We start from the raw sequence: 17,423 nt of genomic DNA on the forward strand, positions 1-17,423 counted from the left end.
GAATGGATTTTTCTTAACATGTTCTCCCTGACTTGAAAGCAGACTACCAATGGGTACCCAGAAAATACTACAATGTCTGTTTTCTCGAAAGAACCATAAGTCTCTAATATGCTTGGATTTAAAAACACGCACACACATACAAAATCATTAAATGCTTTTTTGGAAAACTTCACTCTGTTCAAAGAATGAAGATAAAAATGACTCGGGCATGGTGGCTCAGAGTATGCATGGCACTCAGAATACTGAGAAAGGACACTCTGACTTCAAGGTCAAACAATCAGGAGTAGGGAGGGTAGCTTAAGAAGTAAGAATGGTTTCAATCAAGACTCACGTGAGTTCAATCTCCAAAACCCACATGGAAGGAAAGAAACAATTCTCCAAACTGTACTCTGACCTCTGTAGGTACTCCATGGTACTCGGGGTGTGCGCTCGCACGCACACACCCACACACACAAAATAAATGAATGAATGAATGAATGAATGAATGAATGAATAAGATCAAAGAAACAAATAATTACATAAATGTGCGCCACCCACCTCTCCAACAAAACAGATATTTGAAACAGTGACAAGGGGAGGGGAGGCTTTACAAAAATACGTAATTATGTGTAATTATGTGAAATTGTGTGAATTATGTGTAAACAGCTCTAGCAATCAGTAAAAGGGTTAATAAAAATGAATGAAAAGGCAAATAAATACTTGCAAGATAAATATTGTTTCATAAAACATATAAATAAGGGCTGGAGAAATGGTTCAATGATTAAGAGCACTGACTGCTCTTCCAGAGGTCCTGAGTTCAATTCCCAGCAACCACATGGTGGCTCAGAACCATCTGTAATGAGATCTGATGCCCTCTTCTGGTGTATCTGAAGACAGCTATAGTGTACTCACATACACAAAATAAATAAATAAATAAAAAAAAAAAACTTTTGAAATACTGATGCACTAGGCCTGTGGACGGCTGCCAGCAATGACGTGGGTGTGACGGTGGTAGCTGCTGCTACTTCACACGAACCAAGGCAGGAAAGGCAGGGTTGCACATAAAGGGACAAGGAGTTTGACTTTATAATCATCTGCCTTATTACATCTCAGCCCTGAGAACTGCCTAGCATACTGTATGACTAAACAGGACATGTGCACGAAGCTCCTGTGCTGTGTGAAGAAAAGCTGATGATCGCTCTAGGTGCATCATGAATAAACTGCTTTTGTTTCATTGAATTTAGTTTAGCTTAGATTACTTTAGTTTCGAGGCAAACTCTCATATAGCCTAGGCTGGCCATGAACTCACTATGTAGTAAAAGATGAATTTAAACTCCTGATCCTCCTGCCTCCATCTCCCAAGTACTGGGATCACAGGCATTTTACCCTACACCACATTTAAGTAATATGGGGATCTAACCCATGCATGGGTGTCATGCATGCCAGCAAGAATCTACCAAATGAGCTACATCCACACCCCTCAATATCAACACTTTTTTGTTAATTGTTTTCTCTGATGTGTGTGTGTGTATGACAGGACACATGCAATATAGACCTGGCTTCTACAATCATATGCATGCATTTGCATACACACGTATACACATACATGTAGAGAGAATCTCCATTTTTATTGCATCACCTATTAATAAAAATTGGCTTATTGGCCAATGAGCTGAGACAGGAAATAGGAGGTGGAAGTTCCAGTAGGGAGAGAGGAACTCTGGGATACAATTGGACATAGGAAGAGATTCACCCTGAGCTCTGAGGAGACAGAAGCATGAAACTGAGAAGAGGTAACCGGCCATGTGGCACTCATAGAACAAACGGGTTAATTAAGTTACGGGCTAATCGGGGAGCAAGCCCAAGCTCATGGCCTAGGCATTTATTCATATATAATTAAGTCTTGGAGTTGTCATTTCAGGAACTGGGGCACGGGTGGAAAAGCCCACAGTTACACAGACATACACTGTCTACACAGAGAAAAAGAAAAAGGCAGCTGAAATGACTCAGAAGTTAAAGATATTTTTGGCACAAGCCTAATGATCAAGTTCAGTCTCTGAAACCCAAGAGAAGGTGAGAGAGAACTGACCCACTATGCTGTCCTCAGATCTTCATGTGTGAACCACATGTCTGGCCTGGTCCCCTTTCTCCCACAGAATTCATGCAAGTCTTCTTTTTGTTATATATTTAAAAAAAAAAAAACTAAAAATGTGACAGTAATTACTTTGCTGCAAAGCTATGCATCTACAGTAGTTTAAAGTAATATAAACTAGAAATAATTTAAATTCAGCCATGACAAATTATGCTATGTATGACAAAATTATTAACTTGCAAACACATTTGATGCTAGATTTTTAAAGGAGGTTATAAATAAGTATGTATAATTGTAACTTGATTTAACTTATTTTTAAAAAGTTAAGGTAAGGTCATAACAAATGGGTATTTAGTAGGTTTGGGATTATTTTATTATTTTTGCTTACTCTAATCCAGAGCTTTTATTCAGATAATTTAGTAATGGGTGAAATAATATAAAAGAAAGCCCAGTACTCTCGTTTATAGTAAAGCACACCCCTGCCCCACCCCAGTCCGTGAGTGGGCATCCGTCATATACATAACCACAGAATATATCTATTGATGCTCTCGCTTAGTTCCTCTTGGTTACTTAGTTTTTACAAAATGAAATAACATAATTCTTCTGCATTTTTTACTACCAAGTTCAGTCTTCATAACAGTTCTATAATAACATGTAAAACATACACACATGTAACTCAAATTTTCTATTGGTTATTCAACATATTCAGATTGTTATTTCTGTAAGAAATGCTACAGTGAACACATATGTATTTCAATATTTACTGCTAGGACGGAATCACAAAAATCCCAAATATGGAGAGAATCCAAACCCAGATTCTTTAAAATGAAAAATTTTAATGTATGTATATATCTGTAAGAGTATGACACATCTTGGGGTACTCCTCTTGGAAGCCAGAAGAGGGGACTAGATCCTTCGAACACAGGTGATTGTGGGTCTCCCAAACTCAGGTACTCTATAAAAGAGGCAAGTGCTCTTAGTTGCAAAGCCATTTCTCTAGCCCCCTGTAATGCTTTTTTGAAACACATTCTTACTCTATAGCCCAGACTAGCCTCAAATTCATATCTCAGCCTCCCAAGTGCTATATTACAGGTATGAGTCAGAATCCCCCAAACAATTATTTTATAATTAGGTGGTCGTCACCCTATTCACCAGCGATAGATAAATACATGATTGCCCACAGGATTTCCTCACTGCCGTGTTCCGATCTGCTGTGGGAATTAATGTTCTCACTGGCTCACCGACCATCCACAGTCCTCCACTCACATCCTTTAAAGGAAATAAGAAATGCTTCCTACTATGTACAATTTTAGCTCACAGCACATTCAAAAGTAGGCTCTAGAGGCTGAAGAGATGGCTCAGCAGTTAAGAGCATATACTGCTCTTACAGAAGACCTGAGTTCAGCTCCCAGAACTCTGTAACTCCAGGTCCAAGGGATCAACATCCGCCTCTGGACTCTGTAGGCACCTGAAATCAAGTGTGAATAAACTCACATAGGGACACATATAGCTAAAAAGAAAATAAATCGTGTGTGTGTGTGTGTGTGTGTGTGTGTGTGTGTGTGTGTGTGTATTCTAGCAACAGGTGCTAGTAGGACACCATTAATCACAGTACTCAGAAGACAGAGGTAGGAGGATCTCTGAGTTCGAGGTTAGCCTTGTCTATGGAGCAAGTACCAGCACAGCCAGGCCTTGTTTCAAAAACAAACAAAACAAATAAACAAAACCCACAAAACCAACCAGACAAAAAAATCAGAACCTTTATCTGGCTTAATGGTAAAAGCATTTATCATAAAACCTGACTTGAATTCAATCCACAGATCCCATGGTGGAATAGGAGAAACAACTCCTTAAAGTTGTTCTTCTGAACTCTACACATACTAATACTTACAACACACACACACACACACACACACTACATTAAATTAAGAAATAAAATAATAAGTTCTATTTATATTTTCTTATTTTTCAATCCTAAACATGAACTACCATGAGACTTCCTTAATGACATTTTTAGGGTTTGGATTTCACTACCAAACCCCGACTGTCCTGGAACTCACTATGTAGACCAGGCTGGCTCAAACTTGAACAACCTTTCTGCCTCTGCCGACCAAACGATAGGATACTAGTCATATGGTACTGTGCCTGGCTTTTTCACCAAGTATAGAAGAAAACCCATGAGCAGACAGTAACGCTACTGCCACACTGAGACAATAAAACTGTAGCCCACACAGTCTAATAAAATATACTGAGGCTGGGGGGACCCCCTGAGCTAAGAATTGGCTAGCCTATGCCCTCTCTAAGACACTCAGAACTTCAATGAACACACAGAGGTAAAGCAAGCACAACCATCCTTTTTATTATATATTGCTATAGCCATTAATGAAAACTATGACAGTCTACATGCTCAGGAAGCAAAGCTAATTAAACTTTGTATCAGCAACAAAATGAAAACATAAGCAATACAAAATAGAAAAGGGACTTGTAAGAAAGAAGGGTCCACTGGAAGAGGGAGGCAAGAAGACGCAATGGGATATTAAATATAATGAAAATACATTTGCATGCACATGAAACTGTCAGAGCAACCTAAAACTCCCAAGAATTTCATTTTCAAAGCTATAACAAAAATTCTAAATGGTCAATTAAAAACCGTACCTACTCAACCAGCTATCCAAAAAGATGTTTACTGTGAGTGGTGTACTGAAACACACAACAGCTACGGCAGACACAATCAGTTACAGGAAGAGAGCCCCACTCACCTAAATGAGGAAAGAGGTCCGCGTCCAGCTGATGCTTTTGGGTACACAGTTTCACCAGTCTCTGCAGTCGGCTTATACAGGACAAGTGTGGAGAGAAGGTGGTGGCTTTCATAAGGATTCGGTCAGTCCTGGGGGCGTCTGAGATGGGAGCTCGACTGGAGGGAAGGAGGGGCAGAGGCCTCTTGTGAGCGGCCTGCCTTGTTTGTGCTATAGTGTGTGTGCTGGGGGCCACTCCCTGCATTGGTAGGCTGGTGTTCTGAGGTTGAGGTGACTTGCAGACTGAACCCTGTGGTGGCGCTGGAGGTTTTAAAGAAGTAGACAGAGGTGACAGGTGGGCGTGCTGCTGTGGAGGGGTAGGAGGGGTGCTAAAGTGCTCTTGCCGAACTTTTAAAATCTCTGTCTCTCTCTGGCGTTGCCGGTTCTGAGCCAACTTGCTCTGCAACTTTTTTCTTACAGTCACCCCTTTCTTTAGGTCATCGTCTTCCTCATTGAAAGCAAAGGGGTCTTCCAACTCAGTTTCCAGGTAGTGGAGAGGAACCCTTGCCCCAGGTGGAGAGAGGGACATGCTATCCAGTCCATTGGGCATCTTCAAGGCCAGGGAAGGTACCGTCAGGCTAAAGGCCATGGCGTCCATCTGGTGCCTGACCTTCACCTCATCTACCGGGTCATTCTTTTTCTTCCTCTCTTTTTTCGGGATAAAGCCAAGTACCTGCAAGTGGCTGTTGCAGTACCTGCAAAATGCATATAAACACGGAAGACGTTCTTCACATATATGTAAATCACAACATCAAAATACATACTACAAAATCTAAATCCAAACATACTAAAAATCGAGTGGCCAAGGGCAGGTACTGTTGAGCGCTTAGGAAGTGGAGGCAGGAGGATCAGGAGACCTTCAAAGCTAGCTGTAGACTCTAAAAACCCCATCAAAGAACATTACAGCCAGCTGGGCAGAGGCAGTGCACGACCTTAACCCCAGCACTCGGGAGGCACAGGCGGAGCTCTGCATTCACAGCTATCGGACGAGCCTCAGTCTGCAGATCGAGTTCCAGGGCAGCCAAGGCTATTCAGAGAAACCCTGTCTTTTTTTTTTTTTTTTTTCAGAGATTCATTTATTTATTATATGTGAGTACACTGTGCTCTCCTCAGACACACCAGAAGAGAGCATCAGATTCTATTACAGATGGTTGTGAGCCACCGTGTGGTTGCTGGGTATTGAACTCAGGACCTCTGAAAGAATAATCAGTGCTCTCAACCACTGCGCCATCTCTCCAGCCCCAGAGAAACCCTGTCTTGGAAACAAATAAGCTACAAACAAACAAAAGTAGCAGCCAGCTGGAAATAGCAGCACAAGCCTGTAATGCCAACACTTAGGAGGACCATAATTAGATTAGCTGCCCAGAAAGACCCTCTCTCAGAAAATAAAATTGAAACACTAATTGTCATCACGCTCAAGCTATCCCCAACTGAAGTCCTGTAATTTTGATAAGGCACATACATGAACTGCTCAAGTACAGATGTTGCCAGACAAAGTCCGGTCTGTCCACTGGCAAGGGACCTGGACAGCAACTTGGCTGCTGTCTCACACAGCTTTGTTCTTCTCTATCCACAGCAAATGAACTAACTCACCAAGTGTGAAGAACACTTAAGTCTCTTATGCAAAAAAGCATTATACTCCAACACCACCTAAGTTCCTGGAGATTCACCAAGATCTTATAACATAGCTGACATGTACCATGAGATACACACAGATATACACATTCGTGCACACAAACGCACACAGAGCTTGGGAACTAGGCATTAGTGGAATGAATGTCTGACAGGCAGAAAAGTGAGAACAAGCACTGTCTCCTCCAGCACTAAGCTGAAGTAGGCACTGAAATAATGGCCTCCATTCAGATAACTACACTGCGTTTACAAACATTAATTTGTGCAAACTGCTTTCCCAGGGAAAAGTGACCAAACTGAGGTAAAACTAAAAGCTCAGCTCATGATGACTCTCATTAATCATCAGGAATAGGTAGGCTACCATTGTAACATAAACACCATGAAGGCTACAATAGAGACTGAGGAAATAAATACCTGTTAAGACAATCAACCATCCTGAAAGCCTGTTAAGGTCTGTGAAACAATATTCTCCAATTCATATTCTTCAGTTTCCACAGCATACTAACAAGTGTGCCATCAAAACAGTGCTCCTCGATTATGCCAATTTGGAAAATTATGGCTTAACCAAAAATTACATAATGATTTTGTTGTTGCTTGTTTCTGCTGAAAAACTTCTCAAAGCATTATGTATAATAATGTGTATTATGAAGTTCCAAGGGAGATGCACCCATCTGCCAGGGTTTCCCAAAGCTATCTGAAGACAGAACCAATTATTGCAGCAAACACGAGATATCTCCACAGAACTGAGCAGACCTGGAATTTTGAGTCAGACCCCACATATATCCTGAACAAGAGAGTCTTAAACTGAGGGCAATAAGAAAAATAATGTAATGTAGGAAAAACTAATAAGAAGGAGGAGGAGGAGAAGGAGAAGGAGGGGGAGGGGGAGGAGAAGGAGGAAGAGGAAGCAGCAACAGCAACAGCAGCAATAGTATTAGATATGTGTACCAGCCTTTAACCCCGGCACTTGGGAGGTAAAGGCGAGAGGATCAGGAGTTCAGTCACTTTCCCCTATACAGGAAGTTCAAAGCCAACCTGGACTTGAAGCATAGGATCAAAACACAATAGTCCAAGAGGAAAACATAGTCACACACAGTAGCACACACACAATTCCAACCACTCAGAATATCAAGCCAGGAGTATAACAAGTATGAGGCCAGCCTGGGCTACACAAGGATGGTTTTATCTTAAGTAAAAAAGGGCTAGGAGGATAGATGGCTCACTGGGAGAGCAAGGGTCTGGGTTCAGTATCCAGCATTGAAAAATAACAAAACAAACGGTTTTCAGCATTTGATGAAAAGATTAATTTCTCACCAAAGAACAGTCTGGCAGAATTTTGTATTCTAAGTTAGAAGTCAGTGTTAGAGATGGCTTGGTGGTGAAGAATGCTTGCTTCTCAATCATGAGGACCCGAGTTTGGATTCCCAACACTAATGCTGGGCAGCTCACAAATGCCTAATCAATTAATCGTTCCCCCAGACAAAGTAGCAAATCCTTATTTGTATATTTATGTTAAATGCTGGGTAAAATTAAGTAGATGTTCTAGTACAGTTAAGAAGAATTTTTCTTTTTTAAGAGAAGCCACTGAGGCTGGAGAGATGGCTCAGTGGTTAAGGGCACTGGCTGAAAACAGCTACACTGTACTTATATATAATAAATAAATCTTAAAAAAAAAAGAAAAGCAGCTCAAGTGCTTACTGTCAGTTTGCTTGAACACACACACACACACACATACGCACGCACGCATATACATGCCATGGTCCATATGTAGAATCAGAAGAAACTTTGGAGAGTTGTTTCTATTCCTTCTACCATGCAATTTCCCAGGGACTGATCCCAGGTCCTCAGTGCCTTTACTAGCAGAGCCATCTCACCAGCCTCTAGAAAGAGGGATTTTAAGAATGCAGACTACTGGGGTTGAAGAGATGGCTCAGTGACTGACTGCTCTTCTAGAGGTCCTGAGTTCAAATCCCAGCAACCACATGGTGGCTCACAACCATCTGTAACAGGATCTGCTGCCCCTTCTGGTGTGCCTGAAGACAGCTACAGTATACTCACATATAATGAATAAATAAATCTTTATTTTCCAGTGGCTAGAGTGAGGGACAGCTGTGTGTACAGCCTGTGCTGTTATACCATCCTGAGTACTGTAGGAAGAGTTAACGCCTAACTAGCTGTCAACTAAAGTTTGTTGTCTTACAGAATAATAAGTAAGATTACCTCAAATTCTTCAATGTTCAAAGAGTAACTGTATTAACAAAAATTCTTTTTTTCAAATGATTAATTTTTCTAATTGATTAATGATTAAATAGTAACATTTATATAGAATTTAAACATACTATGACATGAATTCAACCTGGATTTCTTGAAATAACAGAAATATTAACATCTTTCTAATTCTAATTTAACTTATTTGCAAACAACACTACCAACTATAGTGGATGGGCCTAATGCTACTTCCATCTTAATGGTCGCCCCATAAACAAGAGAGTCCAAATTTAAAATGCTAAGTGACCCTGCTCCCAAGTTATTTCTGATTGGTAAATAAAGATGCCAATAGATGGGCAGTAACAGACATAGGTGGGGGGATTAGGTTTAGGTTTCGGGAGCTTGGGGCTAAAGAGGACCCACAAGAAGGTAGGAGGAGAAAGAAAATGTGGCCCTGAGGGCTGGCCAACTGGAGTTAAGAGCAGCCCAGATGAAACATAGTAATAAGAAAGTAGATTATAACAGCACAGAAGGTAGGCAGCTGCCTAACTTTTGTACCGTTTAAGACTTATAAATATAAAGGTTGTGTGTGGTTTTTTATCTGGGAGCCAAACAGTCTAAGGTGGTGTAGAAACCCCAGGTCGTGATTAAATATTTCAACAACAAACAACAAAAGTTTTTGCAGTTCCACAGTCATGGGACAGCTTTGAAATAGAATGTACACTTAGTATTTCTCTCAATATAGAAATGCAAAACCCCTTCCCCTTCTTGTTCTCTAAAGAAGAAAAGTCACACAGATGAAACATGTTTGAGAAACTCCCCAGATCTCTCGGATCCCAGTGGCTGTGGCTCAGGAGAAAAGGTGTCCAGGAGTGCGTGTGTGAAGCGTGTGTGAAAACCTGTGGTGAAGGCACCACAACAATGCAGTTCCACTATAGGCAGGGTGAGGGATTACCGCTCAGTCCCAAGAGCCAAGCACCAAGTGTCCAATGCACAGGTCCCTTGCACTCCTGAGGTTGACATCTTCTTCCTTGATCTGCTAGGCATGATTCTGACTTTCAGGCACTATAACTGGAGCCGCGTATGCTCGCCAGAAATTCTACAAGAAAATCCCCAATCCTGTCTGTGTGCTCATTTTGGTACACTCTCTACCTACAGAAATCATGCGTTTCACACTAAATCCAAAAAATACTAAGCACAAAATGCACCGTTCTTTTCTGGCTAGTTTATGCAGGTTCACATATGCTTACTTTAAAGAATATTCACAAACACTCGGAAGAGAGTGTGTGTTAAAATAGTTCCAATTTTCTACCCTAACACAGTATCCAAAACTGTGATCAAGAATTATTTTGGGCTGAGGTGATAGATTAGAGGTTAAGAGCACTGGCTGCTCTTCCAAAGCACTTTCAATTCCCAGCAACCACAAGGTGGCTCACAACCATCTGTAATGGGCTCTGGTGCCCTCTTCTGGCCTGCAGGCATATGTGCAGGCTGAACACTGTATACACAATAAATAAATAAATCTTTAAAAAAAATCACTGATCTAGAGAATGAAAAGAAGTATGGAGAGAGTATATATGAAATATTTTTCCTACAAATGTAAAAGTTAACCAAGTACAACTCATTTCTTAAAAATAGCACAACGTAGCCGGGTGGTTAATCCCAGTGCTCAGGAGGCAGAGACAGGGGAATCTCTAATTTTGAGGCCAGCCTTGTCTAGGAGTGAGTTCCAGGATGGCCAGGGCCATACAGAGAAACACTGTCTAAAAGAACAAATAAACAAGACCTAAATAAAGAGTAAATGAATGAATAAATATAAATTTTAAAATAGCACAATATAAAGAAAAAACCAACACAATGTTTTTCACAAATTCTAGTGATAAAAGTCTCCCCTTAAAGTAAAAATGCAGCTATCGAAGGGGTGGGCAGAGAGTGTAGCTGCAGTCCCAGAGCCAGGTGGGGCAGTCACTAAGCACCTGAAGTTACAAAGGACAGGGCTGTGGTGCAGCTTGTAAAGTCCCAGGTTGCCCATGCTTCTTCCAGCTTTGCTTTCCGTAACTGTGGCACTCTCCTAAGGAGCCAGCCTGTCTCTAGATGGAGCCTGGCTGCTTCTGGACACACCCTTCCCGCTGTGGCTAATGCCCTGCCTGTTCTGACCTCCAGAGCACTCCTGAACTTGAAGTGGGTCTCTTGCTTCTTCTTTCAGGATGACTCCAGCACCACCACCTCAGCCAGATTTTCCTCATTATTCTGTAATAATGACCCCAGGAAAGGCATCCCAAAGCCAAACCCTTTACCCCAGCCTACTGCAGCTTGCACCCCTGAGGAGCTCTCCATTGCCATCAAATGGGAATGGACAAGGAAGAAAAAAAGATCTAAGTCTGACTTCCACTGAAGTGGAAAAGGGTTCATTTGCCAAGACACAAAGCAAAGAAGCCTCAGACCCTTAATGGAAGGTGTGATGCCCATAATTGCCCTCTCTCAGACGCATCCTTGACACACCCTGCTCCAGCTCTGACGAGTGGAGTGAGGGCAGAGACCACAGCTGTCCTAGAACCTGCCCCATTCCCAGAGTTAGCTCAGGCCTGGCTCAAAGTCTGGAGAGCTGGCCACTCCCCTCAGGTTGCAGAACTGCTTTTTAAAGTCTTGAACCCTAGGTTTAGCTCTGTGGTCAGTATCTGCACATCTGCCAAGAAATTTCCACATGCTGCATGTGGCCACCTGTAGTACATCTCCTTGGTTAGGGGACGCACAGACAGCTGTCGCCACAGCTAGCATATGAAGAACAGGAAGAGGTAGACCGAGGAGAGCAAAGAGTCTCTCAGGCCGGAGGCAGAATGTTTAGGGCAGTGCTGTCTCAGAGAGCTTTCAGTAATGCTAGAATGGTTCTGTGATACAACCCCATCCATAGGGGAGCCACGGACACCTGCAGCTGTGGAGCACGTTCCTAAGGCACTGAGTGCTCGACTTCTAGTGTGTGTACAGCCTATGAGACATGTTTGCGGACACCAGCTTACAGATGAGATCCCTTCTCACACCAACCAAACTGCTCCCAAGCCCATCCCGCCCCACACTGACTCCCACACCTGCCCACACTGACTCCCACACCCGCCCACACTGACTCCCACACCCGCCCACACTGACTTCCAAGCCTCTGCAGTACTTTTGCTCCCTGAAAGTTTGTGACATTATTTGGTGACCTGTAAACCAGAAAGGATTAGCTCTTTTCTGACTAAAAATAATTTGTTAAATGAAATATGAAAATGCAGGAAAAATATAAAGAGGATAATTGAGGTTTTTTAAGTGAAAATACAGTTTCTTTTTTTAAATTATTTATTTATTTTATACATGTAACACTGTAGCTCTTCAGAAACACCAGAAGAGGGCATCAGATCCCATTACAGATGGTTGTGAGCCACCATGTGGTTGCTGGGAATTGAACTCAGGACCTCTGGAAGAGCAGTCAGTGCTCTAACCACTGAACCATCTCTCCAGCCCCCAAAAATACAGTTTCATAAACATAATATATGTGGGATTCTTCTTGACCATAAAAGGCCACATGAGAAAACAATGCCAAAAATAATTTAGACATGTGTCATAGAGCAAATCTAATGAATGGTTTCATTATTTTAAATTATTTTCCAACTAAGACATATTTTATTTCCTTTCATTCAGGCATTTCCCCCCGAAAAATCTAAATTAATGCTGATGGTAGCGCTTAGCTAGTTCCTATCCTGTGGCAGCCAGTAAGCAGAGGCCAGCAGCTCCTTTGGTGGCCTCACACCAACAGACCAACACTGCAAGGGTGAGCAGTAATTTTTAGGAATATTTTTTTTAATGTCTAAAAGACAGGCAGAAGCAGGTGGATCTCTGTGAGTCTGAGGCCAGCCTGGTCTACAGACTGAGTTCCAGAACAGCCAGGACTCCACAGAAAAGCCCTGTCTTGAAAAACAACTAACAAAAAAGTAGAAGTGTATGAAATCAATAAAAGAAGAAAATACCTTAACATACTTTTAAATGCCCCCTAAAATGTCCTGCTTCACTTAAAGAAAACAGCTTTCTTAACCAGAAGTACTCCATAGTTTTTTTTGGGACAGCCCCAGAATTTAGCACTGAAATGTAACCCACTGAAAAGAAACAGTACCAGAGACAACAGGGAGTGAATGGACAAGGAGTGGTCTGAACAGTTCTTACCTGCGATCCTCTGATTTGGGAATGGGGTTGGTACAGCGCTGGCTGTTATACTTGGCCACATATTCACATTGCTTGAAGGGGGCAGTCTTGTCTTCCAGAACGTGTCTGATACAGAAAGCGTAGCCGTTGAGTCGCCGCTGCTTGCACAGTTTGGGGCTATATGAGCACAAGGGCTTATTGTCAACCTCAGAGAAGTGTATATGTTTCCCTTCATACATCACGTGACTCTATTCCTTGTGAACATCAGCTAAAAGGCCACCACAAAAAAGAAACCCAGATGATAAACACATCAGAGAGTGTACGGTAGAGTCAAGTGGAGAATTTCACTGCGGGGCTTGTAGCCTCTCAGCCATACCTGATTTTAAATCTTTTGCACCACAGCAATGTGAAGAGAGCCCAGGGTACCACAGTTTGGAATGCTGTTCAATCAAGAAGAAGCAGATTGTCTACAAAATATCAAAGGACTTGTTAACACAGACATTAACAAAACCAGCTCAACCAGAATATAAAATATTTCCGTGTCACCCTTCCTAAGATGATAGACTGATTTGAATCTAATATTCCAAGGATAAGACCCAACAGGAAAAGGGGACTTTGTAAAATGTGTTATCTCACTCTCCAAAATTGAACCAAATCATATTCACTTGTGACTAGCTCAGAGTAGCTCAAAGCTAGACCCTCTTCTGTCAAGTTAATTCCACGAGGGTCTACACCTATAATCCAGCATTTGGGAGGTGCTGGTAGGAGAACCAGGATTCTAGGTCATCCTCAGCTATACAGTAAGAGTCAGCCTGGGCTACATGAGACTCAGTCTCACGTGAGAGGGAAAAGGCTGGGAGCTGGACAGATGGCTCAGCAGTGAAGAGCACTGCTGTTTTCCCAGAGAACTTGGGTTCAACCCCAGAACTCATAACAATCTGTAACTGCAGTCCCAAGGACTCTGAGGGCACTAGGCACTCCTGTGGTGTACAGGCACAAATGCAGTCAAAATACCCATACACATAAAACAAATAAATACAAAATTTCAAAATTAGGGTTTTACAGAGCACTACATCTTTTGTTACATTGACAAAATATTTAGCAATTTCTTTTAAAAAATGTTTGTATGAAATATAAAACAGAGTTGGTTATGGTATCACACACCTACTATCCTGACATTTGGGAAGACAAAGCAGAAGGACTGTGTCTAATCCAAGGCTGCCTGTTCTATACAGAGTTCTAGCCACATCATCCAGGTACACAGGAAGAACATGTTTATAAAGAGACAAGTTAGTTTCAGGCAAAGGCACCCACGGCATGTATGCATACACAAGCACACAGCACACAAAAGAAACAAACGCAATAAAAATAATGGAGAGGCAGACGAAGAGAGAAAGAGCGGTTAGATGGCTTTGGTGGGCAAAACACCCGCAGCACAAGCCTGGTCACCTTGTCCCTGGAGCCCACAGAAGCAAAAATTAACTGACTCCCTCACATTGTTCAGGCCTCTGTGTACACAGTGTAGCATGCATGCCCATACACAGCACACTCACAGACAAGAGTCAGATAAATGAAACTTTAAGTCAGGCATGATGGTATTCATCTGTAAAATCTCAGCTCTTGTGCAGTAGAGGCCAGAAGACTAGGAGTTCAAGGCCAGTGTAGACTACATGAGTATTTAAAAAAAGAAAATTGGGGGGGAGGCTAGAAATTTTGGATCAGTGGCACTTGCTATAGAAACATAAAGACAGAAGTTCAGCTATCTAGAACGCATAAAATACCAACTGAATGTGATGACCCACCTGTAATTCCTATGTGTGGATGGCAGACACAGGATCCCCAAGGAAACTGGCTAGGGAGACTAGCAATGTACCTAATGCCCTGCCTCAAAATACAAGGTGGAGATCAACTGAAGTCAACTGAGGAAGATTCCTGACATCAGCATTAGGCTTGTACACTGAGAAACACATGAACACACACTCACTCTGTCTGTCTGTCTATCTGTCTCTCTCTCTCTCTCTCTCTCACACACACACACACACCACATGCTTAAAGAAAAAATTAAATTAAAATATACACTACATACACATAACATGCAACAAATTCTGTTTTTAAAAGATGTTATTTCTGGGCCAGCAAGATGACTCTAATCAAAGTCTGCCACCAAACCTGATCTCAGTTCAATCCCAAGGATCCATATAGTGGGTGGAGAGAGCCAGCTCCTGAAAGTGACCCTCTGACCTACATACACCCATCATAGCACTCTTATGATAGCGCGCACGCGCGCGCGCGCGCACACACACACACACACACACACACACACACACACAATAACACACTGCTATTGCTTTTCTAGTGTTCTGTGTGCCATAACCATCCCATCCAAACCTGACCTCCTTGAGACCAAGTTTGAATTAGTTGGCCACTTCACATCAGCCGGTTCAGTTCTCCTAGCCAGTCAAATACAAGGACTGACTAATCATGGTTGGGATCTTCTAACCCAGTACTCCCTAAGAAAATGAAGAGAGAAATTATGTAGCATCTGCTGCACTAGGACACAGAAAGACCAAATGTAGCATTTATAGAACACCACAGTCTGTATCAACAGGCTGGACCTAGTTTATGAGGTCCAAGTCTCAGTGAGGTGACAGAACCTCAACTCTTCCAAAAGTCAGCAGATGGTGGATGACAGCTTTTATCTCTTCCTTTAAAATCATGAGGCTGGGCGTGCTGTCTGCCTTTAATCCTAGCAGTTGGGAGGCAGAGGCAGTCAGATGTCTGTGAGTTCGAGACCAGACTGGTCTACAAAGTTAGTCCAGGACTACATGGAGAAATCCCCCTGCCTCTGGGAAAAGAAAAAAGAACTTGAATATCAGGTGGCAGAGTGCTGGCTTATTATACATGAAGCCCAGGGTTTCATCCCAGCACTACATGAAATGAGCGTGGTGAGACATTTAGACCTAGGCCTGAATCGGCACTCTGAAGATGGACACAGGAGGATCAAAAGTTCAAGGTCATGAGATGCTGTCTCAGAAGAAAAAAGAAAAACTCTGTTGCTGCCAGTAGAGCACAGAGGTGGGAGATGCTCAGCACAGTGCAAGACTGGAGTTTAATTCCTGGCACTACACAAACCCAAGCTAGAAGAAGGAAGACAGAACAAAGGAAGGAGGAACTGGCAACACAGAAATTCCTCACACCAATCAACAGGATAACACACAGAATGACTGCAGCACAACAAATGGGAAGTTCAAGTCCAAAATCTGCCAATTACTGTTATCTTGAACATTTAACCTCTCAGAATCTTGGGTTTCTCATCCACAAAACAGGAATGACAGCAGCAGTGTCATCACTAGGTTCTAAGGACCCAGTGGTAATGCAGGGACTGAGCTAAGAGTCATAGTCAGCACGTGATAAACTTTGGAGAAACAGGAGCTATTCACAATGTCAACTGTGTGGCATGCTACTGTCTTTCTATCTGCCAGTGAGAACAAGAGATGCTATATGCTCCTGGAGAAAAGAACATTCACTACACAGGAAGATAAAAATGAAGATTACAAAGCACCGTACAGACTGTAACAATAAAATGAACCTATTCTGCAGTGTCAGGGTCTCAGGCTTCACAAAGACAAAGCAAATCCAAACTGTTAGTACAGTTAATAAAACACGTGCACTAACAGACCTAGCCATGCACAAATGTGGAGCAAAAGCAAGAGCTTTCTGTTTCACCTTATTAGGACAAAAGAAAGACAAACTGAACTAAAGTAAGTTTTGTTGCCTCTAGAATAAGGATGCAGACCAAGAAACTCAAAGGCTCCGTGGAGTCAGCGCTGGGCCACATTGCTAGTTAACTGGGACAACAGCATCCTTTAGGCCTCCTAATCCAGAGCCCCTCCAGGAGAAAGAAGGAAGGGAGGGAGGACAGACAGACAACAAGCTCACTGCAGGGTGGACTGAGAATGATTGCCCAGGAAGAAGGCTGTAGAGTCAATCCCTAGCAAAGTTCATGTGTGTGTGTGGGGGGGGGGGTGTCAATCAATTTTAGGGGCTGGGCTGAGTGGGGAGAGGTCTTGCCTACTGTACAAACCCCTGGGTTTCATCCCAGAACTGCACAAACCAGATGTTACTGATACACACCTGTGTTTCTAGCACTCATGAGGCAGAGATAGAAAGATCTGAAGTCAGGAGCATCCTCAGCTATATAGTTAGTTACAGACTAGCTTGGCATACAAGAGAGACTGCCTCAAAACAAATTCTACTTGCCCTAAAGGTATGGGTACTTAAGACAAGAAGAAGTGAAAGCAAATCTACAAAAGATTTGAAAGCTCACATTCTGTGCCATTCATTCATCACCAAATCTCTCCAATTAATTCAAGTCTAGTTGAAGATCTACCATTTTTTTTAAAAGTTTCCCTTGGAGCTGTCGAGATGGCTCAATGGGTAACACTGGTAACCAGCCTAAGCACCTGAGCTCCATCCACGGAACCCACACTGCAAAAGGAAGGGCAGGCACTGGCACCTTCTGCTCTGGCATCCACAACTGTGTG

General features: G+C 42.4%; 1 protein-coding gene across 1 annotated transcript in view; it reads right to left on the bottom strand.

Annotated features, from left to right (window-relative positions):
- The window catches only part of INO80D (INO80 complex subunit D), a gene marked incomplete at its 3' end in the record, with an annotated part of 97,640 nt that overhangs the window by 66,348 nt on the left and 13,869 nt on the right, over positions 1-17,423 (bottom strand). The window contains 3 exon segments of the mRNA XM_080932896.1: positions 4,831-5,561; positions 12,901-13,147; positions 13,256-13,346. Coding sequence (XP_080789022.1) covers positions 4,831-5,561; positions 12,901-13,118 — 949 coding nt within the window. The 5' untranslated portion in view covers positions 13,119-13,147; positions 13,256-13,346.

The sequence above is a fragment of the Micromys minutus genome, assembly GCF_963924665.1.
Source record: "Micromys minutus genome assembly, chromosome: 19".
Classification (NCBI taxonomy): Eukaryota; Metazoa; Chordata; class Mammalia; order Rodentia; family Muridae; genus Micromys; species Micromys minutus.